General features: G+C 39.4%; 1 protein-coding gene across 2 annotated transcripts; it reads left to right on the forward strand.

The window, feature by feature from the left end:
- The first annotated feature begins 6 nt into the window (after positions 1 to 6).
- LOC100542004 (CWF19-like protein 2) lies at positions 7 to 22,041 on the forward strand. Of its 2 annotated transcripts, none has more exons than XM_019612085.2 (10): positions 7 to 105; positions 6,401 to 6,511; positions 7,212 to 7,331; positions 8,673 to 8,780; positions 11,133 to 11,252; positions 12,453 to 12,546; positions 13,671 to 13,786; positions 16,601 to 17,298; positions 21,006 to 21,102; positions 21,904 to 22,041. In XM_019612085.2, exons 1-10 carry the CDS (start codon positions 22 to 24, stop codon positions 22,024 to 22,026), a joined length of 1,671 nt encoding a protein of 556 aa, XP_019467630.2. In that variant the 5' UTR covers positions 7 to 21; the 3' UTR covers positions 22,027 to 22,041. The 2 variants fall into 2 exon arrangements, with proteins under 2 accessions (XP_019467630.2, XP_031407928.1); XM_031552068.1 differs by lacking the exon at positions 7 to 105 and adding an exon at positions 1,900 to 1,996.
- The last annotated feature ends 932 nt before the right edge of the window (positions 22,042 to 22,973 follow it).

Consider the following 22,973-nt stretch of genomic DNA (forward strand, 5'->3'; position numbering starts at 1 on the left):
CGCGTTCCGCCAGGCTTAGCGATGGCGTCCGGATGGGAGAGCGAGCAGAGCCTGGAGGCGCGCAGGGAGCGGCGGCGGCGGGAGCGGGAAGCGCTGCTGGCGCAGGTGGGCGGCTCGGCGCGGCTCGGCCTTCCCGGACCGAGGGCTTCTTGCCCTGCCCTGTCCTGTCCTGCTCTGCTCTGCCCTGCTCTGCTCAGCCGGGCAGGGGCGGCCGCAGCGTGCGCTCCGAGCGCGGCCCTGCCCGAGGCCTCCTCCCGCGGTGGGTTCGCTGGGACACGGGGCAGCACGGAGCGGGGTCTCTGTCTGCGATTTCGCTTATTATGGGCGTCTGGTTTTCAATCTGCTGAAAAGAGCCCGCTTCTGTCTGCTTTGAACTTTGCTTCGTGTGTTCGTGCACATAACCCCGAGCCTTCTCAGCTCTAGGCCAAGCAGTTTTGGAGCAACAGGATCTGGGGCTGTTAGCTGACAGCCGGCTGAACGTGAGCCAGCAGTGTGCCCGGCTGGCCAAGAAGGCCAACGGCATTCTGGCTTGTATCAGCAGTTGTGCAACCGGCAGGAGCAGGGAGGGGATCGTCCCTCTGTACTCAGCTCTGGTGGCCACAGCTCGAGTGCTGTGTTCAGTTTTGGGCCCCTCTCTATAAGAAAGACATGAAGGCGCTGGAGTGTGTCCAGAGAAGGGCAGCAGAGCTGTGAGGGGTCTGGAGCACAAGGCTTATGGGGAGCAACTGAGGGAACTGGGATTGTTCAGTCTGGAGAAGAGGAGGCTCAGGGGAGACTTTATTGCTCCCTGCAACTGCCTGAAAGGCGGTTGTGGTGAGGTGGGGGTGCTTGTCCTAGCAGTGATAGGACAACAGAGAATGGCCTTAAATTGCACCAGGGGAGGTTCAGGTTGCATATTAGGAAAAATTTCTTCTTGGAAAGAGTTGTGAGTTACTGGCACAGGCTGCCCAGGGATGTGGTGCAGTCACTGTCCCTGGACGTGTTCAGGAAGTGTGTGGATGTGGCACTGAGGGATGTGGTTAGTGGGCATTGTTGTGAAGGGTTGATGGTTGGACTGGATGATCTTAGCAGTCTTTTCCAACCTTAATTATTCTATTTTACAATTCTATTGTTCTCTCATCCCTTCCTTTTACAGGACATCTCATCTTTTTGCATTCCTGGCCTTTCTTTCCTCAGGAGCCCATGTTGTACCACTGTAGCACTTTCATCGTGGGGCGAGTGACATCTCAGACAGAAGTGAGGCAGCCTGACTGGTAGAACTCACATGCTAGCTGCTGGGTTAGCCCCTGTTCTTGAATGAGCTGAGACACAGCAGCCACTCTTTCACAGCTTTCATGGAGTTGCTGTGACCCAGAGAGCTGTCCTTATCCTGATACGCTCAAAGCTGCCTGTGTGCAGTGATCAGTGCATGTGCAGGAAGCTACTGGTTCTTTTAACTCAAAGGCAGAATGAGTGGTGGCACTGGGAATCAAATGCTGGTTAAGTAATGTGACTTGGTACGAAGCTTAAGGAGTGACTACATGATGTGTAGGAGGAGGATAAGATACAGAAATAATAGTAGGTTGTGATGGTGGGCTTGTGAGAGAAGGAAGACAGCCAAGATATTTCTAGAACAAAGGGATTGGGAAAACGGCCTCAATGTCCTGCTGCTTACATGGTAGTGATGTCTTTTTTCACTTCTCAACGTGAGAAAATAGCAGAATTTAGGTAATGTTTTACGTGGGTGCCTCTTGCATAGCTAGGGAACTGTTCCTAGGCAACAGGATTTCCGTTCAGTGACATCAAAATGTGAAACAATTCTACCCTATATGTTCCCTTCTTCTTACAAGCAGTTGAAAGGGATATCCTTTAACTAAGTAATAAGCCGTATTACCCTGCAGAAGTGTTTTTTTTTTTCTTTTTTTCCTTTTTTTTTTTCACTTTCTGCTTGATATGAATTCCTGTTAGAAATTCAAACCATTGGATGTTCCAAACAAATGTTCTTAACTAGAAGAAAGTAAGATTTCTGTAGGACACCATTATCCTGTTTTACCTCTTCTCACCTATACAGCAAGAGAGTTGAGAGCTTGCAGTTCTATTTGTAGAAACATTGTACAGTGTCAGGCATTGTTGGTGTAGCTTATCAAATAATCATTTTTCTCTTTGTTTTCTTTGCTTCTGCTAGCATCAGTGGTGTAACATGAAACAGAAGTATACTGTGAGGATGTTTAAAAACTTTAGCATAACTTATTCCTCTGAGGACTTTCTACTTCTTTTGTTTGTATCTTTAAAATAGCATTAACTTTGAGTAGGAGATGTAGCTTGAAACACTTCTGCAGCATCTTTGTAGTCACTAGATTGTGGTATTAAATATGCTGCAATCTACAGAAAATCCAATAAATTTGTATTTAACTTGTCATCATGTTTAGGTAAGTCTCATTTCAGGGAGACACACTGAAGCTGAGAAAAGCAGTTTGGTTGCAGTACTGTAAAACTGTATGACAGTGAGACCTAAGCTACTCCCATGGTGAAAAGGCTGAAGCTGGTGATGAAGGTGTTTTTTCATACAGAAGATGTAAAGGGAAGGATACAAAGGTTTTGACAGAACTTTATCTAATCCTAGCAAGCAATCTTTACTAAATTTGGTTTTTTCCTTCAATTTGAACAAGAAACAAATCATTGTGGTGGATGAGAAGCTGGACATGAGCCAGCAGTGTGTACTTGCAGCCCGGAAGGCCAACTCTGTTCTGAGCTGCATTAGAAGAGGAGTGGCTAGCAGGGAGAGAGAGGTGATTGTCCCCCTCTCCTCAGCTCTTGTGAGGCCCCATCTGCAGTGCTGCATCCAGGCCTGGGGCCCCCAGTACATGAAGGACGTGGAGCTCTTGGAGCGGGTCCAGAGGAGGGCCACTAAGATGATCAGAGGGCTGGAGCACCTCTCCTATGAGGAAAGGTTGAGGGAACTGGGCTTGTTTAGCTTGAAGAAGAGAAGGCTCCGGGGAGACCTCATTGTGGCCTTCCAATACTTGAAAGGAGCGTATAAACAGGAGGGGGAACGGCTGTTTACGAGGGTGGATAGTGATAGGACAAGGGCGAATGGTTTTAAACTGAGACAAGGGAGGTTTAGGTTAGATATGAGGAGGAAGTTTTTCACTCAGAGGGTGGTGACACACTGGAACAGGTTGCCCAAGGAGGTTGTGGATGCCCCATCCCTGGAGGCATTCAAGGCCAGGCTGGATGTGGCTCTGGGCAGCCTGGTCTGGTGGTTGGTGACCCTGCACATAGCAGCGAGTTGAAACTAGGTGATCATTGTGGTCCTTTTCAACCCAGGCCATTCTGTGATTCTATGATCGTATTATTCAGAGTGTTTTTAAAATGTTGTGAATACATTTTATTCCTAGATAGAAATCTTAAAGAAATACGTGCATCTATTTTTGCAGGCCACAGTGATTGCTTAGAATCATGGAATCACCAAGGTAGGAAAAGATCTCCAGGATCATCCAGTCCAATTGTCCATCTACCACCAATATTTTCTATTAAATCATGTCCCTCAGTATATCTAAACATTTTGTGAACACCTCCAGGGTCAGTGACTCTACCATCTCCCTGGGCAGCCAGTACTTCCAGTGCCTGACCACTGTCTCGGAAAAGAAGTGTTTCCTAATGTTCAACCTTAATCTCCTCTGGCTCAAATAAATAAAACCTCATTAGGTTCATGCAGGCCCACTTTTCAAGCCCGCCCAGACACCTCTGGATAGCATCCCTTCCTCCTGTTGTGTCAGCTGCATCGCTCAGCTTAGTGTTGTCTGCAAACTTGCTGAGAGTACAGTTGATCTCACTCTGTCATTGATAAAGATGTTGAAGAGTATCTGTGCCAAGGTAGACTCCTGGGGGACACCACTCATGACTGGTCTCCATCTGGACATAGAGCCATTGACAAAAAAGAGATGATGGTGTATATTTCAGTTTTTGATTCTGCATGAGATGAGATTTTGAACTGACTCATCTTTAGGAGCCTGTAGTAGTATAGTATTGAAAATTGTTAGCCTGTCTTCTGTTCTGTAAAGAGTACAGCTGGGGCTGTGACAAAGGGAAGACCTTTCACTGGTTCCAGGTACCATTTGTTTCTTCATAGCTAGGACACTGAGTTGTCTGAGGGAACCTTTACTGTATTTTCCTGAAGTAATTCTACCAAAATCACTGAGCTCACAAGAAAAAAATGGGTTTCACTCTCCCTTTTCTTTTTGCAAATTCCATATCCTCAAAAATCAAGATCATAACTGTTTTGAAACAGTTGTAGACATAGAACTGTATTCTTTACCTTTTACTTTAAAAGGAGCTGAACAGATGTTGTATCTTGCTGACTTTTAATTACTCTTATGTTTTTCCTGGTTATGACTTTATTGTACTTTTTTGGAAGAATCCAAATATTTCCAAACCCATTGATTGAGATTTCTCTTTAAAATTTTGGAGATGTATCTTCTGTTTGTGTAATCTACCCTCCCAACTGCACTGATCAAACCCTAGCAGCTGCTAATGCTTGTGGATAATGATCAGTAATCAAATAATTAAGTGTTGACATGCAAATTGTTATCAAGCTCCAGAAATAGCATCTTGTTTTGATGAGTTTGATTGTTCATGACATTAGTGTTTCACTTTGCAAGTTTGGAAAGGGAAAATAATTTGATGGGTGTTTTGGTAAGCATAGGGGAGTGCACTTTTCCTAGACGTAAGCACTTTTTTTCTTTTTTGGTAAAAACTGGCAATAATTCACTCCTGAGTTAGTCCCTGAATCTGTGCTATGTCATGACAGCTTTTAGTTTCGTTGTTACCCTTCTGTGACTTGTTTTTTTATGGACATTGATAAGTTTCACTTGGTCTCTAAAGCTGATGTGATTTGCTTATTGCTTATGTAGGAGCTGGTAGGGGTGACTGATAGATTGCAAGATTCTCTTGCTAACTATGCGTTGTTTAAAGAAATATATTTGCAAGTAAATGAGAGCTCACTCAGTATTTCAAGTGAATAAGATGTGTTCTGAAACAACGTGAATAAAATAATGGTGCTTTGAAACAAGTTAATGGCACAAACAAGAATTTGTTCCTTGTTTGTAATGTTAGCTTTATTTAACTCAATGTCTATTTGTAAAATTTTCCATCACGAGGCAAATAATAATTTCATTTAAAAAATACCTTCTATTACAGAGAAGAGTTCCAATCACACACATACAACAAGCATTAAAAAAAAAACCAAAAAACCAGCCAAAAAGCAATCCAGCAAATGTGAAGAAGCAATGGAAAATAAGTGGAAGAATTTATAAAGCAATGATGAGTTCTCTGGGGGCAGAAAGGGGCGTAAGTGAACACAGGAGAAGAGTGAGTGTTGCTCAGGAATGAAACTGATAGAGGAGGCAAAAGTGTTGGGGGGCAATTTTTGCCTTTGGTAATGTGCAAAAGGAGGCAGCGAGTTCCAAATATGTCGTATTGTTACTCTTTTTATGCAGTCATTTGGTTTATGATTGAGAACACTTTCTAGTAAAACTGATTCAGGATGGAAACAAAATTCTGCCGTAGTTTTTGCTTCAACTTTATTAGAATGTGCACGGTTTATTTCACACAGCTGAAAACATTGCAGGAGTGGAGTTGTAATAGTGGAAAAAAAAATTTCCTGCTTAATCAGATGTGATGATTGCATTTAGGATAAAGAGTTTTCATAATGACAAATTCCATTCGAGGGAACTGAAAGCCATGCTTCTGATGAATGTACCACCGGAAACTTCATTGTCTAGAAAGGTCGACATCTTATTTACATAGTTTACAGAAATCCTTTTCAGGAGTTGAAAGTGCAGTGATTATTAACCCTTCAGAAATAGGACTAAAAATATTTCTAGCTTTCTCTCCATAATCAGAAAGGGAAGAACCTTCTGCAGCTCCAAATTTTGCACCTGGCTGAGGTATTTCTGAAGTTGAGAAGGCTTCCTTACCGCTTACTTGTAAAATTAATACATACAATACATGAGCTGTGCTTGGCAGTGGAGTAATTGCCCAGGGAATGTTTTGAAATAGAAAATCAAGTCCACTGTATCACGCAGTGTGCTGTTTGTGAAGGCTGCAAGAAAGGATTCTGCAGAGTGAAGAAAGGAAGGTGGACATCTTTGCCTTGTTTACTGAGGATGATGGGATGGAGTCAGTGCTAGAGAAGCTGCAGAACTATAGCCTGAGGAAGTAGGGTGCATAATCTTTTTTTAGCTGGCTTTCCCATTTAACATGCAATAATCCTGACAGTGTGTTTATTGCTGTCCTCTAATACGAAAAGCTCTCACGTACTGTTCTTAAAATTGTCTATGACTGTGTCAATGTGACTTACGGAAGCATCTGTAACTAATGCTACTGAGCTCCATTTAGTTATTTTTCTTCTCTGTTTTAGGCCAAAATTGATTATGAGAAGGAGGAGAGGCGCAAGCTGCAAAAGCGTCTGCGAGGTGAAGACACGTGGATGCTTCCTGACGTGAATGAGCGTGTGGAGCAACTGGAGGAGGTGATGCACCTGGAAATCACTGAATTGTGTTCTTAGTTTTATAACATGTCCATATGCACAGGAAGGTTTGAGGGCCCTAACAGGGTCTAAAAAATCTCCCAATTTCTGAATTTTTTATGCTTCAAAATTAGCTTAGTTTAAGTGGAAATATCTTTTACTCAGAAAGAGGAAAGCAACTTTTGTCATTCAATTCCAGCTTTAATTTTTATCATACGCAGGGGAGCAAGTAGTGCCAGACAAGAGTAGTGCCACAAGAGGAGTTCTAGAGGATCCAGGGTTTTGTAGTAAGCTCATTTGCACTAATTCAACGGAGAAGTTGTAACGGAGCATCCGAATATCACATCCCTAAGTGTTATTTTAGAAACCTGTGTGATATATCAACAAATGACACAGTGTTGCCCAAGGGAACAGATTTGACTGAAACAAGGGTAGTGCAGATGATCTATGGCTGATGTAGTGTCTTAGTTCCAGTGAAAAGGATACTGTGGGTAGGGGTGGGGATTGGTTATGGATGTGAGGCGTAGCATGCTCTTCCCTATCCCTAAGATGAAGAGAGAAGATAGTAGAAATAAAACGTGTCTGTGTCCAGATGTGTGTGTTTTACCTTTTTCAGTGTGGTTTGGTATGTAGGTTATGATTGTTTTTCTTGTATGTGGTCAGTTGGGTTTACTGAATCTCATTTACAAACATTTTCTTGTAGGAACATTCTGGGAAGAAAAAGAAGAAAAAGGATAAACATTCAAAAAAATCTAAGAAAGAAAAAAAGAAAAATAAAAAACAGAAATCTGAAAAAAAGGATGACGTTGATGGTAGTTCTTCTGTAAGTAAGAAAAGAGCTTCAAGTGACTTTTTAAAAAACTGCAATGTTCTATGGGTACTTGGGTACACACGTTTAGTAATACTAAGGCTCACTCTTCCTGTTGGGAAAAGCTGTGGCAATATTTGTCTCTTTAATGTACCAAGTCTCTTTCATATAGCAAATATTTAGTCAGTTTAGAAGATGCTGTAATCTGAATCTGTCTGAATTTTATAATATTCAATTAGAAAATAAGGATTTGCAGTTTTTTTTAGCAAAGATCTTGATATTTGGGGACTTCTGGGATGGAGTGGAAAAATTCACAGATTCTCTGTAGTTACTGGTATAAGGTAGAACAATGTGTCTAAAAATTGGAAGTGTTTGACTTAGATTTCAAGCATGAATTACTGTTGCCTTTTTCCATGGATATTCAATTGGGAGCTATACACTAGTCCAAAGGAAGGCTCAGACCAGTGCATTTGATTCTCTTGACAGATGCCTTCTCATTCAGAGGCACTCTGGCAAACAGTACAGAGACTGTATTAACCTGCTGCTTTCTGGCCGTGATGTGCAAAACATCTTCCTGGTGTTTTGGTCAAGTCAGGTAGCAGTGTAACTTTTCTTTTGAGAGAAATCTCTTTTACTGAGTGAATAAACATGCAGTACGATGAGGTTTATTTTCTAGTGACAGATGGAGGTGAACTATGCTTTAAGTGTGGGAAGTAACCACACATGTTCCACATTTCCTGTGGGATTCATCAAACTAAAATTACACTGTTGAGTCCCACAGTAAAGCACAAGTCTGATTGCTTTGTTTCAGAGTCTCTTATTGCCACGACAGGTTCAGATAAATAGCAAAGATATTCTATTCTATAAAATGCAGTTTGGTTTGAGTGTGAAATTACAGTGCATGGTTTGCCAATGTTGGAAGTTGGATATGAGAATGGGAGACCATAACATGTAAAGTGCTTTAGATGTACTTTATTGGTTTAGTTTTCCAGTGTAAAACATAGTGATGAACTTAAACTTTTTTAATATTTTGTTTTTGTAATGCAATGAAAACATTTTTTGTTATTTTTTATGCAGACAGTTTTAACATTAGCAGTGTTATGATGTGAGTCAGCAGCCAGTGGGAACTGGTGTTACATACTGCAGTGTGCACATGAACTCTCGCAGTGTGTTTTGGTTGTGAGGGAACAATTTCCTTTTGGATCTATCGAAACTACGTTTTTATCATCAAATATTACATTAATAGTACTTAGCAACCAGCATCAAGTTTGACTGACAGTATACTTGGTAAGTGGTATAAATTTTATCAGTGTATATTGATGTGTTACAATTCTTTGGATTAAAATTTATACTTAGGATTCTTCAGTTGAATGGGTTGAGTCAAATGCATCACAGTCAGATAACACAGAAAAGGCCTGGAAGGTCAGCAAGCAATCAGATGCTGCAAAAGAACCATCTGTGCAGGTAAGAGGTCAGATAACTACTCCAGAAATAAATTCAGCATGACCAAATGTGGAATGTGTTTGCATTTCTTGACAGTTCATTTATATTGTGTTCAGTAAACACTGTTTCACAGAGAAAAGTTGTGTTTATCAAGGTAAATGTTACATTTCATTAATACCTAATACTTACATAGGGTTTAACAAGGTACAGCATTTGAAGTTGCCCAGCGCCAGTTTCTTTAATCTGTTTTAAGGCTCTAGCAACTTAGCCTGATTTTCTTGAAGAGTCAGTTTAAAAACATTGACTAGAGAAGTTATTTTTCTACATAATTTAGGTGTTTTATTCTACAGTTGAATGAAGTTTTACTTCTGCAATTATTAAACAGTTATAAGAAAGGGAGGTGCAGAACTTTTCAGCACTGATATTTATAGGCTCAAGGCCTCTCCCAAGGTGAATTCTGTGCACAGTAAGCAGATTTACTATCAGAATGGCATAAATGTAGCTACCTGTCACAATGTTTTCAGTTGTGTGAAAGTGTCTTATTATTCCTGCTTCTCACTCTGAAGTTGTGCATGTTATTAAGAGAAATAAAAAGAATCTCTGAATTGTACAGATGTTTTTTGAAAAAGTATGTAGTAACAAAATATAATCACAGAATCATTTGAGCTGGAAGGGACTCAGAAAAGTCATCTAGTCCATCTCCCCTGCAATGAACAGGGACACCTACAGCTCCATCAGGTGCTCAGAGCCCCATCCAGCCTGACCTCAAGTGTCTACAGGGATGAGGCATTTGTGCCAGTGCCTCGCTGCCCTTATTTTAAGAAAACTTCTGCCTTATATCAAATCCGTATCTCCCCTCTTTTAGTTTGAACACATTTCCCCTTGTCATATCACAAAAGAGCCTACTAGAGGATCTGTCCTTTCTTACAGCTCCCCTTTACATAATGAAAGGCTGCCCTCAGGTTTCCCTGGAGCCTTCTCTTCTCCAGGCTGAACAGCCCCAGCTCTTAGCCTGACCTAGTAGCAAAGGTGTTCCATCTATTGCATCACTTCTGTGGCCCACAAGTGCTTATCATCGTAATTTGTATTGCAAAGCCATTGTTTTTGCCAGACATTTCTCATGTAAAGTCACTTACTCTGCACACTCTGGACGTGTCTTATGGATGAGGAGTGAATTTCCAGGTCATTCCTGCCTTTTGTATTTTTGCTTATAAAATCATTATAAAGCAGTCTTGGAGCTCATAAACCCATTTCATATATACAGAAGATGCATACAGGACTGCAGCAGCAAAGACTGCTCAGAGCAGTTGGGAAATCTCCTTGGAGATCTTCAGAAGACATCTGGATATTGACCCGGGCAGCCTTCTCTGTGTGGGACCAGGGAGCTTGCACCAGGTGTCCTCCAGATGCTTACAGATCTTCTGTTGATCCATATTGCTTGGTTACGTAAGAGAGTAGATACTACTGAAGGACTTGAAAGCAGATTAGTTTTCAATTCTTTCTTGGAGGAGATCTGAGAAGTGGAATGTTGTTTATCACCTCCAAAACACTCATTTTTGAGCATGGAGAACTAGTTAACATACAGCATCTGTTAAGATTGACAGCTCAGACTTGAACCTTAGCAAAGACATTTGAAGACTCTTCTGCTAAGACATGTTTTGAAATAGATGTAGCTGTGTCATTTTGATTCCTGTACTATACATAGAAGTGTTCCAAATGTTTTTGCAGAGTAGTTGCTTATAATGTGTGTGACACTGCCTTCTTTGATGCTTCAGGTTTTGTATGTATAAAGAAGTGTTTCAAATTTGAGTAGGTTGTCCATATGCTGCTGTTCTTTAGAAAGTACTCCTCGTTTTTAAATGTCCTCAATCTGGCTTTTCTACCTGCTACTGTAGGGTACAAATGACAGAATTCAGATGTGCAACTCTTTTATTTGGGGGTGCTGTTAGATGCTGATATATCCCTGGTACGAACTATGCTCAATGATATATTTTTTGGCAGATCTTGTGTATGTTAGAAGATACATAGGAGTTCATGAAGCCAAAAGCAGCAAATTGAAATTCTGTAATGATGGAAAAGGAATTGGCACAGCTGTACAAAGTTCACTTAAGCAAAAATTAAAAAAAAGCTGTCTATATGTTTTGCATATTTACTAGTGTCATAAATACACTGGGTGGAGGACACGGGGCAGTGGGCACAAACTGGAACACAGGAAGTTCCACCAGTTCTACACAAATATTACAGACTGAAGCTCATTAAATCACTTCTGCTTTTCATCAAAATATTTCATACGTATTAGTAAAATGTATGCTGTTAGTTGTAAATAGCTTTTGTCAATAGTTGCATTGTTTGTGGGTTTTTTTTTATTTGAAGAGAGAAGAATGGATGAATTTAGACTTCATGTCTCTGAAAACCATGTCACTGGCATCTGTCAAAGGTGAAAGAGAGAAAGACAAAATACTGGAACGACAGAAAGCTCGAGAAATTGAGCAGGTAGGAGGAATTAATGCATCAATTTTTTTCTACATTTTACTATGTTTTACATAATGAATTAGTTCTAATACCTAAGTTTCAGTATACTTTTAAATTATTTAGATTAATGCCTGATGTTATGTATGATAACGGTTCTAATTAAATGGATCAGATATTTGTTTTCTTTGGACTAGGAAGGGTTCTTATAGCAGGCTTATCCTGTAGAGAGAAGTCTGTAGTTACCTTTTTAGTAAGAAAAAAGCCAGCTTAGAAAGTACCAAGTACTGTAATGATTGAAGTACTTCTGAAATGTTTTGTGTAGTTACATACTCTTGGTCTGGCCTTTTCCCTATGATACATGCAAAAGGAGCCCTGTTGTTTTGCATGGTAAAAGCTCACTCACGTTTCTGTGTAACTGCTCTGTAACTCAGAGCCTTTCATGTGGTAGTTGTGCGTTAACACTTCGGAGGATCAGAGTCCACTTGGGGAAGGGCTTGGTGTCATAAAATTAGTTTTGTGTGTGTACAGTTGTTGGTGGCTTCATTTGTTCATTCAGCTCTTTCAATGCAGTATGATCTGATTTGAAAATGTAGTTGATGATCACAGTCTTTTGTTTCTGCCATGCTTTTCAAATACTTACATTGTAGTTAAGAACCAGGCTGACCTGGACTGTTCTTGTGTGTTACACAGCACTTCAGGTATTCGCTTTTGAACAGAGCTTAATCTTTTTTTCTTCCCACATAATATTTTGCTGAACATTTTTTCTGACCCAGTTAAGGACCATTACCAGACTGTCAACGTGCACTATATGGTTGATGACACCTTATACATACTCTTGATCCTAGAAGAATATGCTCTTTATAGACCGTCCCCCCAACTGCTTGCTTTCCACGCAGCCTTATACTTTTCTCTATCCTTTATTGGGTACCCCAAACCGTCTTACAACAGATGTGTATAGCATGATGATTTGAAAATACAATGGGGACAAATATGAACTTTTGTCGCTGCTGGAATTTCCTATTAAAAATTTTCTCCAGTGAACTTGCTTGCTTCCAGAGAAGTAAGTTGACAGAATCACAATAAGCTATCTATTTTGAGATTTCTTGAGGTAAGACCAAAAACTTTCATAGCCCTGCTTCAGACTCAAGTGCATGTTACTGCTACACTGATAATGAATACAAAACATATGCAATGCATGCATAAAAATTATCTCTGTATTAGGCTGTGCTTTCTGAGAGAGAACTCAATCCCTATTGGAAAGATGGTGGTACGGGATTGCCACCAGAGGAGGATCCATCAGCTTCAGTTAAAAAAGGTAAACAGCAACTTTATTAATAATCTTAAATTTCTATCTCCGCTCTCTGGTCTCTGGGTTACTAGCAAATTACTACAAATGTTAATGTAACTGGATTATAGATAATGTAGAATTCAGATGAAAATTCATAGTGAATATTGGGTTAATATCATAGTATGTTGTTTTGCAGAATTTCTCTTCACTGGTTGTTAGTCTTGAGTGGTTTAACCTTCAGTATCTTCATAGAAATTCACCATGTGGAACTAATTAAAATAAAGAAGCATGATTTAACCAAGACAAGATAAATTGTTGTCATCTCATTTGGTTCCTTTCATTCCATTACACAAATTATAGTTTTAAAATACTCAACTACAGAAATCTGAGTCACATTAAAATGAAGTGCATTACAGATGCAATTTGTGAAAAATATTATTTCTGTAACCTTTTTGTTTCTTTCCTTATCCTGGGCTTATCTCATCTGTTTCTGGCAAAAGCGTTTTTCATAATGTCATGAAACATTTATCATGTGGTAAAAACGGCCCTTGTATTCTGTCAACGGGGAACACTCGGGTCCCTTACATTTCTGTTTGGAAACCTTTCCCTTGGACAGTCTGTCCTACAAACCATTAGCCTCATGCACCTCGCAGGAGCACAGAGATCAGCGCTGTATGAAGGGCGGCAGGCATTGGTGGGTATGTCCTGAGTATTAAGACCTCATGCTGACTTCTCAAAGGAAAAGCAGTGAGTTACCCATCAGTTTTCTGACAAGGAAAATGCACTTGTTTGTATTGAATGGGTGTGCCAAAGAACAGACGTAGAAGGTAAAAACAATAAGAAGGTTCTTTAAGTTCATTTAGAAAAATCTCACAGCTTTTTGTATGCTGCTCCTGTCCTCGAAGATTTATGTTGTGTTCAGTGACAAAATAGAGAAGCTTAGATTTAATCAGTAGTATGACTGAGGGACACTCGATTGAACTTATAAAAATATGTAATTGCATTTCTAGATTCCTTCTGTTTTTCTTTTGCATCCTACCAGTTTTTACATTAACTTCAGGTAAAGGTTTAATGTCACATATAGAGCAAATTTTAAATAGGAGTAACTACTGAAATACAAAATTATGACTTCTCATTGTTTTCTATTTTAGTTACAGTGATAGAAGATGCTGGTTTAAGCTGGTTACGAAAATCATATCAAAGAATGAAGGAGCAGGCTGAGAGAGAGAAACGGAATATTGAGGAAATTGTAGCTGAAAGATATGGGGTAAGGATCTTCAATTAATTTTTTTTATAGTAATTATAAATATAGTATATATTTTTATAGGTGCTTGGAAAAGGTTACTTTCATGTAAAAGCACAAATAATGTGCAGTGTCAGAAAAAAGCAGTAGGAAAAAAGCAGGAAAAGGCAGCCTCTTAAGCTTTCTCTGCAGTGATGAAGAGTTTTATGCTATCCAAATTCATTTAATATCTTTTTTGTTAAATATTATTTAGATTTGCTATAGGATTCCATATATTGAAATAATTTCCTTTAGCATTGTTGATCAAATGATCCCAAAGTACCTGAGTGCTTTCAAAATTGTGATAGTTATTAGAAAATATATTTTTTCCTGCACATACAGTTTGTGGATAAGAATAATTCCGAGGTAATTTGGAGAACTGTGTCAGGTTTTACCAGATGTGAATCTTCTGGCCACTTGTCCCGATGTATTCAGAAAGCTGTATGTTTTGGAAGTGTTTAAAAATTATTTTTAAAGACAGCTTTATTAAGTCTGCCACAACAATATTAGAATCATAGAATCACGGTGTCATTTTGAGTTGGAAGGGATCTTCAGAGGTCATCTACTCCAGCTCCCCTGCAGTGAACAGGGACACCTACAGCTAGATCAAATTGCTCTTCAAGGCTTCTAGATATAGTAATATTGTCTTTAAAAGCACCAGTCAAATGTGTGGGATGTTAGTATTTAATCTTGGCTGTAATTTTATAGTTTTGAGTTTTGTGTGTGGGGTGTGTATGTTGGTTTTTTTCTTTTGGTTGGTTTGGTTGTGTAAATCTGGAATAAGATAGTGTGAGTTCATACTGTTGTCTTGTCACTCCTGAACAATGAAACCAGCAAGGTCAGCACCGTTGGAAATTAGTTGGTGCCAGTGATTTTAAAGAATATTATTTTTAAGAGTCTTTTTCAAGAAACTAGGATTCAAACGCACACACACTCTAGCTGCTGTGGTACAGGGTAGTGATTGAAAGAGGTCTTGGCCTGGTAAGCCTCAGTGTGTACAGGACTTCAGTAAAGCCTTTGACACTGTCCCCCACAAGATTCTCGTGGAGAAGCTGGCTGCCTATGTTTTGGAGGGGCGTATGCTCTGCTGGGTGAAACACTGGCTGGATGGCTGGGCCCAAAGAGTTGTGGTCAATGGACTTAAATCCAGCTGGCGGCTGATCACAAGTGGTGTCCCCCAGGGCTCGGTACGGGGGCTGCTTCTATTTAACATCTTTATTAACCATCTTGATGAGGGGATTGAGTGCACCATCAGTAAGTTTGCAGGTGACACCAAGTTGGGAAGGAGTGTTGATCTGCCTGAGGGGAGAAAGGCACTATAAAGGAACCTGGATAGACTGGATTGAGGGGCCCAGGTTAACTGTGTGAGTTTCAATAAGGCCAAGTGTCGGGTCCCGCATTTTGGTCTCAACAACCCCAGGCAACCCTACAGGCTTGGGGAGGAGTGGCTGGAAAGCTGCCTGATGGAAAGGGATCTTGGTGTTCTGATGGACAGTTGGCTGAATATGAGCCAGCAGTGTGCCCAGGTGGCCAAGAAGGCCAATGGCATCCTGGCTTGCAGCAGGAATGGTGTGGTGAGCAGGACTGGGAAGTCATCCTGCCCCTGTACTCCACACCGGTGAGGCCTCACCTCGAGTACTGTGTTCAGTTTTGGGCACCTCAGTACAGAAAGGACACTGAGGTGCTGGAGCAGGTCCAAAGAAGGGCAGCAAGGCTTGTGAAGGGCTTGGAGAATATGGCCTATGAAGAGAGACTGAAGGAACTGGGGCTGTTCAGTCTGGGGAAAAGGAGGCTGAGGGGAGACTTATTGCTCTCTTCCAATATCTGAAAGATGCTTACAGTGAGAGCAGGGCTGGTCTCTTCTCACTGGTGACAGGTGACAGGACGAGGGCAAGTGGTCTCAAGTTGTGCCAGGGTAAGTTTAGGTTGGATATCAGGAAAAACTTCTTTACAGAAAGGGTTGTTTGCACTGGAATAGGCTCCCCAGGGAGGTGGTTGAGTCACCATCCCTGGATGTGTTTAAAATCCGTATGGATGTGGTGCTCAGGGACATGATCTATGAGAGGGTTGTTAGAGTTAGGGTAGTATGGTTAGGTTGTGGTTGGACTTGTTGATCTTTAAGGTCTTTTCCAACCTGAGCTATTCTATGATTCTGTGACTCTGTGTAGTGTTTTGAGTAAAAACTAGATGATCTTTAAGATCCCTCCAACCCAAGCCATTCTGTGAAATATGTAATTAGTAGCATTTAACTCTGCTCAAATGAAAGAAGAGGAACAGTTCACATTTTGTATAATTAGCTAACGGATAGGATTTTGATTTTGAGCTTTCTCTCCTGTGTTTTAAAGAATTCAGCTGGATGATAAAATACTTTAGTGGGAACATCCATGGGTTCTGTAGAAGCTGAACATCCAGTGAGCATAAATGTAAAGTTCATGAGCAGGTAAGAAGAAACCTCCTAGCTCAAGCTCCTAATTGCTGAGTTAGCTGGAGGAAACAGTTCTGAAGCTGTGCTTCCTGTTCCCGAGAGTGTTCAGTGCTTTACAGTAGATCCGCTGGATGAAAGTTAGAAACAGTCCAAGATAAGGGATCAGAATGCCTTCCCTGTGGAGCGTTTGAGACTCTAAATTATTAATTTCTATTTTTTGTTTGAATTGATCTTCCTTCCCCCTCCATGGCTCATGGTTCTGCACAGTCATACATTTTCACGATGCCTTTTTTGTAATTTCTTAATTTCTTAAGGAGCTTTGCAATACTCCATGAGCTTAAAAGCAGTGTGATCTTTTTTGTTCTTTCTTGTAGTCAATGGAGGCATTTCAGTCACGGTTAGAAGAAGCTGAAAAAGTTGCACCCAAGAAGGAAAATGATTATAGAAGTGGTAGATGGAAAAAACATGACTACTCAGAAAATGAGAAGAAGGAACATCGTATGAAAAATGAGACACGACATGAAGATGGTAGAAACATGTCTGGGGGACATACAAGGGAGAAGCATGGCAAAGGATGGACACCAGAAGACAGAGGTTATAATAGAGATGGAACAAGAGCAGACCAAGAACGTGGACACAGCAGTAGAGACTCAGAATTGAGAGGCTATAGCTCCAAAATAGAAAAACACTTGGATGAAAAACGAAGTAAAGAAAAGAGTGTGTCTCTAAGTGACATAAAACACAAATTTCTGAAACCCTCTGAAGATGACCTGTCATCTTACAGTGCATCTGGGGACTACAGGTCACAGGGATCTTCTTCAAAACTGCCTCTTCAGAGCTCTTTAAGCAGCCGTTTCCAAAAACCTAGTGAGGATACTCCACTGTGGAACAAAACGCACACACAAGAAAACAATGAAAGATCAGTATCTGATCAGAAGTCATTGGATACTGCAGCAAAAAGTCATTGTGAAAGAACTCAAAGTTTTGAAAAAGAGAAATCACGAGAGGAGTACCCAACCAGTATCCCTGAGAAGCAGCAAATGTCATCTGACAGTGTAACATCATGTTCCTGGTATTTTACAAACACCTTTTCTTGCCTTTGGTTTGTCTGTATCGTTCATGGCAAAGTATAGCTAAAATATTGTATTTATTATAGTGGTCCAGCATTCAAGCTGTCCATGTCAGATCTCTTTAATTATGTGGACACTTGTCCACTTGTCTCCCAGCTAAGCGCAGCCAAAATGGACCTGTGTAGAATTAATGAGCACCTCTGTTTCCTCTGTTTCCTTGGCATATTTGAGAATTGCCAGGTACAGATTATTTTGCTGCTTCTTTATAATGTTAGTTCACACTACAGTAAAATTGTCCTATTAACATGCTCCCTCTACCAAGCAAAACCACGTTTCATGTTTCGATTAATTTAGTAAAGACAAACTTTAAATGTCAGAAATGTGAACTGAAAACTGAAGTAATTATTAAGACAAGGGATAAGTTTGCCTCCTGTAAGATTCACTCATAAGCTAAAGTAATAGCACGTGAAAAATAGCAGAAGATATTGATTAGAAAGGAGTATTTTCTGTGAAAATGAGATAAGATGAAAAGAAATGGGAAGGGAGATGCAAGGCAGTATGTGATGGAAATTTCAGTTTGACTGACTTGCTTTATTAAAAGGCAATGGGGAGTAGTAAGGAGAGGGTAGAGAAACGAGTTGCCGAAAATTGAGCTGTTTCTCTTCTTAAAGCTGTTCTCCACCATTACCAGCTTGTTTGTTCTTCCAGTGATATAACTAGTGTCAGAATTACTGTCAAGGTTTGCTTTGGATCTTCCTGGTAGGAGGCAAACGTGCAGAGGGTTTTACAATTGGAGTAGTGTTATGCAGGTACACAGAGTCTGACTGCTTGAGGAAGTGAGGCAAGTGATTGTTCGTGGCCTGTGTATGTAAGGTGACAGGGTTTAGTCAGGAACAGCGTCTGATGAAATGTTCTCAGTTATAATTCCTTTCTCAAATGCTCCTGTCAGTTATTTGCATTAAAAATTCTTACAGTGAGGTTATGAATTCACTTTTAATGTTTTAATGTTGGATTCTAGTAACAAGACAATACTTTACAATTCTTTATTTAACGTACAACTGTTCCTACACGTAGTACTTGCAGAAACCCTGCAGTGTATTTGCAAACGTAAATTGTACATTAAACCAGTACTGTGTGACTAACCGTAGGCAAGTGGCTGAGTCTACACAGTTCTCTGTATTGCACAGATTGTGTGGTTCTTCCAAATTTTTACTTACTATATTTTCTGCTTTGAATGGAACTAATGAAATTTCCTTTCATGGCAGGGGTAAAATGATGTTGACTTTTTTTTTTTTGAAGCATGAATGTACGTTGTGGCAGGAGTAGTTTGCCATTCTGTCATAAGCAGTTTGTGTGCCCTAGCACTGGGCACCAAAATCACTTTCTGATTGTTATCTTAGAACAAGCAACTACTGCTTTACAATTGTATTTTTTTTTTCTTTTTTTGTTAGATGGTGGTAAATCACTTTTTTGTATGACAGTTGCAAAAGCTGCATCTTTTACTTTTTGGTTTTAGCACATGTAACAAGCACAAGGCTGACTGTATCTGGGCAGAACTGCAAATTTGGGAAAACTAGATTGTGTGCAGAAGTGGTTTGCTTATTCCAGTACATTGAATTAAATTGTAATGGTAGAACAGATAACTTGGAGTAATTCTTTTCTTTCCCTCTCAGAACAGAATTAAGCCTGGAAACTATTTAGCTGATACTTTATTTTGCGTGTTTTCTGTTTTAGTACTCTGAAACCCAATTGTGCATCTTCTTTTATATTATAATTCTATTTCTTAACCAATTTGATTACTGAGCTGATTTATCAGTAGAGTGAAGATTATATGGTTTTCCAGACCTAAGTAGCCTTTGCTTATTGGTTTATTTCCAAGCTCTTTTAAACTGACTCTCAACTCCCTGCGTGTGTCTCATTGCTGTGTTCGAAACAGAACATGACGTGTCTTCCTGTTCCCCTCAGTGATAACTTGTTTATTCTGACTCTTGCAGCTTTTGGGGTTGGGTTTTTGAGGTAGTTAATTTGGGAAATGATTTATAGCTGCTGCTTTCTTTTCTTCCTAAAGTTTTAAGGCTTGTGTTACGTGTCTGTTTTCGATGTTGTTCAGTTACTAAAAGTAAACCTTCACTGAAATGAAGCCTTGAATTAATAGGTGTTGCTAATTCAATTCCTCTTCTCTCACGCTGACAATGTAGCTTTTATATTTTATCACTTCTAAAACACGGGGAGAGCTTCTTCAGTCTATAAATCAAAGTGTTTTGGACATTTATGACACAGGTTAATTAAAAGTGCTGATTAGATGTCCAGGGGGTCTCTCCAGAGGAAAAGTCCATCCAGCGAGTGTTTGCAGGACGTCACACTGAATTATGAGACAAAAAAAAGAAGAACAGCAAAACAGTGTCACTAGTCTCAAAAAGTTTTAAGGGATTGATTCACAGAGTCACAGAACTGTAGAGGTTGAAAGGGACCTCTGGAGATGATTGAGTTCAACTCTCCTGCAAAGCAGGCCCCCTGCAGCAGGCAGTTACTAATGCTGCTTAAAAAAACTGCACAAATTGATAACCATCTCTTGCTCCCTTTGCTTAAGTGCTCTGCCTTGTTTTGAAAATGGAGGTTTAGGGGGAATTGAGAACTTCATCTGTGGAGTTTCTGTTTCTGGTGAAGTTAGTGTGAATATTTTTGTTGCTTTTTGAGTTTTGTTGACTTTTTGGGTTTTGGATTGGACATCTTCAAGGCAAAGATAAAAGTAATGGGTAATTTTGCAGGGGTAAAAATTGTGTTTCAAAATCATGCCGTCATCCCATTCTTCAATTCCTATGGGATTTAATTGTATTGATTTGTGAGTGAATTCAGTCTTCCTTTTAATAGCAGGGACCGATATCGTAGCTGGATTTTTATATCACTTTTATTAGCTCTTTTGTATTCAGAGTTGGTTGTTTGAAGTCTGTTTTAGGGTTAGAGAAAAAAAAGTGAAACTTGTTTGATGGCTTTTTACAGTTATTCGAGATGTTCTTTATTATCCCAAGAAGCTAGTACCAGCAGCTTCCCTAGGAGCATTTCATATTTTACAGATTAGACAAATTTAGACATGAGGAAAAGCTTTTTCTCTCGGAGAGTGGTCAGGCACTGGGATGGGCTGCCCAGGGAGGTGGTGGAGTCGCCATCCCTGGCAGTGTTCAAGCCACAGCATTGTTATAAGCAGAGATGGTGCGTGAGCAGATAAATATGAGCACAGAATCTCTTCCATCTGTTCAAGAGATGGAAGGCCATAGGAGAACTGGGAAATGGGTGCTTGACCAAAGATGGAAAGGATGGCTACAAAGTGGGTTTAAGTTACTCTTTTTACTGCTGTTTTCTTTACTTTTTGTTGTCTTATACCTAGTGCTGGCTCTTGACTGATTTTTATGCTGGGAAAGTGTTCATTGGATAGTGCTTTTCATTTTAATGAACTCAGCACTAAAAGAAAACATACCTCATGAAATTTCTTTAAGCTTTTTGGTTTTAGAGGCACTAATAGTAGTAGTGCTCTTTATAAAAGAGAATCATTATAACAATGACAACTTCTGACTGCAGGAATGTTTCCATAGAATGTTGTTATTATTTTTGACAGTAAGAGTGCATGTGCCAATGCAGTAAGTATATAATAATTACACAGGTGAATACAGTATTGTTTTTGTGTAGGTTTAGTGTTGATGGTATTTTACAGGCATCCATCAGAGGATGAGCCGCCTCGGGTCCTTAGTGAAGATGAGATGAACAAACTGGGAGCCAGGATTGTGAAAGCTGAGCTCATGGGAAACATGGTAATGTTTTTGAACAATTATGACAATTTACTGCAATTTTGCATGCTTTAGTCTTAAAGAGCCATATGAATAATGGAAGTATATTTTCTGAGCAAATGAGAAGTTCTCTGAAATCTGATCATATAAGATTTGATGATACTACTTTTAAGTGTAACTTAAATAGAATATTTCATTTAAATAGAATATTTCTGTAACAGAAATACATTGATAAAAAAAATATGCCTCTGAATTAATGTAGCTGCGTTGTAGGATTGTGAGGGATTAGTATCAGTGACTCAGATGTTTTATAGGCTGTCCTTCAGTAGTGTTGTTCAAATGGAAGTTTGGACACAAGCATGTTCTCTTAGCCTGACAGCAACAGAATAAAGAATATTTTGAATAAGCATATGAGAGGTGTGTGGGAAGAGAGTGATTCTTTAATTATGATATTTTTTTTTGCAAAATCATGTAGCAGAAGATGACATTGCTATTTTGCTGTCACTTTAAATATGCATTTTTTTCTGCATATTCACTCTGAAGTAGTTTTTAAACAAACAACCAAAAAAATACCCTAATTTTCAGGTGTTTTTATTACAACACGTATTTCTGTACTGGAAATACATCTTGTCTGAACAAATATTTGTATTTTATTTCCAGTAAAGAGTTGTGTGAATTATATTGACGCTTTTCTAGTCTTTTTGTGTCTTTGGAGTTTTAAAAGATATAATAAAATGTAAATAAATGAAATGAATAATTACTTCTGATACGTTTCTGTAAGTTCAGAATGGTTAAACTAATTCAGTACTACCACTTTGTTTGAAGGAATTGGCTTCAAAACTTCAAGCAGAACTTGATAGTGCGCGCAAATTAAAAGAGACTCAGAAGCAGATCCCAGGGAAGTCTCGCAGAGAGGTAAGGGGAAAATATTCTTTTTTTTCTTTTTAATGCTAATGTGATATAATGCAAGTAGCAGATATATCAGAGAGAACATGAAATACACACAGGAAAATGAGAAAGTATAGCATGCAAGACTTCATTTGTAGACTTTGTTCTCATAAAGGAGAGAAGATTTTTAGGGAAAACTGTAATATTCTGTTCCAATTTGACCTCAGTTCCACAGTGAAAAATCATGCACATTTTGTCAGCAGAATTTGAGTATTTTTTTCAAGAAGAGTTAATCTCAGACCTTTTACATTTACTAGTATTTTGCTTGTCACTAGAAGAAGGACTGAAATGGAAGTTAATGTGTGGCCTTTATGTCATGACAGTCAAAGTAATAAATCTCAGGCCTTGAATTTATGAGAATTAAGAATTCAAAAGTCCTCTGTAGGTGAACTTGGAAATTCCACCTTGGAAATTGGACTAACAATTTTGAGCACCCTTAAGTATTAATCACAGTCTGATTTTAATCTTAATTTTTGATTTAAGGATTTTTAAAGGTAACAACATGTGGTCATTGCAGAAATACAAAATGTTAATACTAAATGAATTTTCTGAAGGGAAAAATCATTAAAAAAAAAAAGTGAAAACATATCTAGCAATTGATCTCATAGATTGTGCTTTTACCAAGCGATATACTGCTCTGCAATGTGGGGATTCCTCCCCACATTTAAAAGCACTAAGTTCAGAAAAATGAGAGTTTGGGAATTCAGAAAGATAAACTTTTGAAAAAGAACAGCTTTGCATCCTTCTGATTAGGCATGACCTGGGTTTTAATAAGTCTTGAATTGGCATCTGAAACATTCATGAGTAGTCCGGGAGAGGTCTTACTAAGAAGGACATATTATAGACTTTGCTAGGCTACAAACTCAAGCTTGTTTCCTGAAAAGCTTGAAGCTATTGACTTAGTTGTTTCTGTTCATGAGTTATTGCTATAAGATAGTTTTGATTTG

This window comes from Meleagris gallopavo, chromosome 1 (genome assembly GCF_000146605.3).
Source record: "Meleagris gallopavo isolate NT-WF06-2002-E0010 breed Aviagen turkey brand Nicholas breeding stock chromosome 1, Turkey_5.1, whole genome shotgun sequence".
Lineage (NCBI taxonomy): Eukaryota > Metazoa > Chordata > Aves > Galliformes > Phasianidae > Meleagris > Meleagris gallopavo.

Coding starts and splice junctions, on each gene's coding strand:
- LOC100542004 (XM_019612085.2), top strand. CDS start 22: ATGGCGTCCGGATGGGAGAGCGAGCAGAGCCTGGAGGCGCGCAGGGAG. Junction 8,781..11,132: donor CAAAAGAACCATCTGTGCAG/GTAAGAGGTCAG, acceptor TTTTATTTGAAG/AGAGAAGAATGGATGAATTT. Junction 21,103..21,903: donor CTGAGCTCATGGGAAACATG/GTAATGTTTTTG, acceptor CTTTGTTTGAAG/GAATTGGCTTCAAAACTTCA.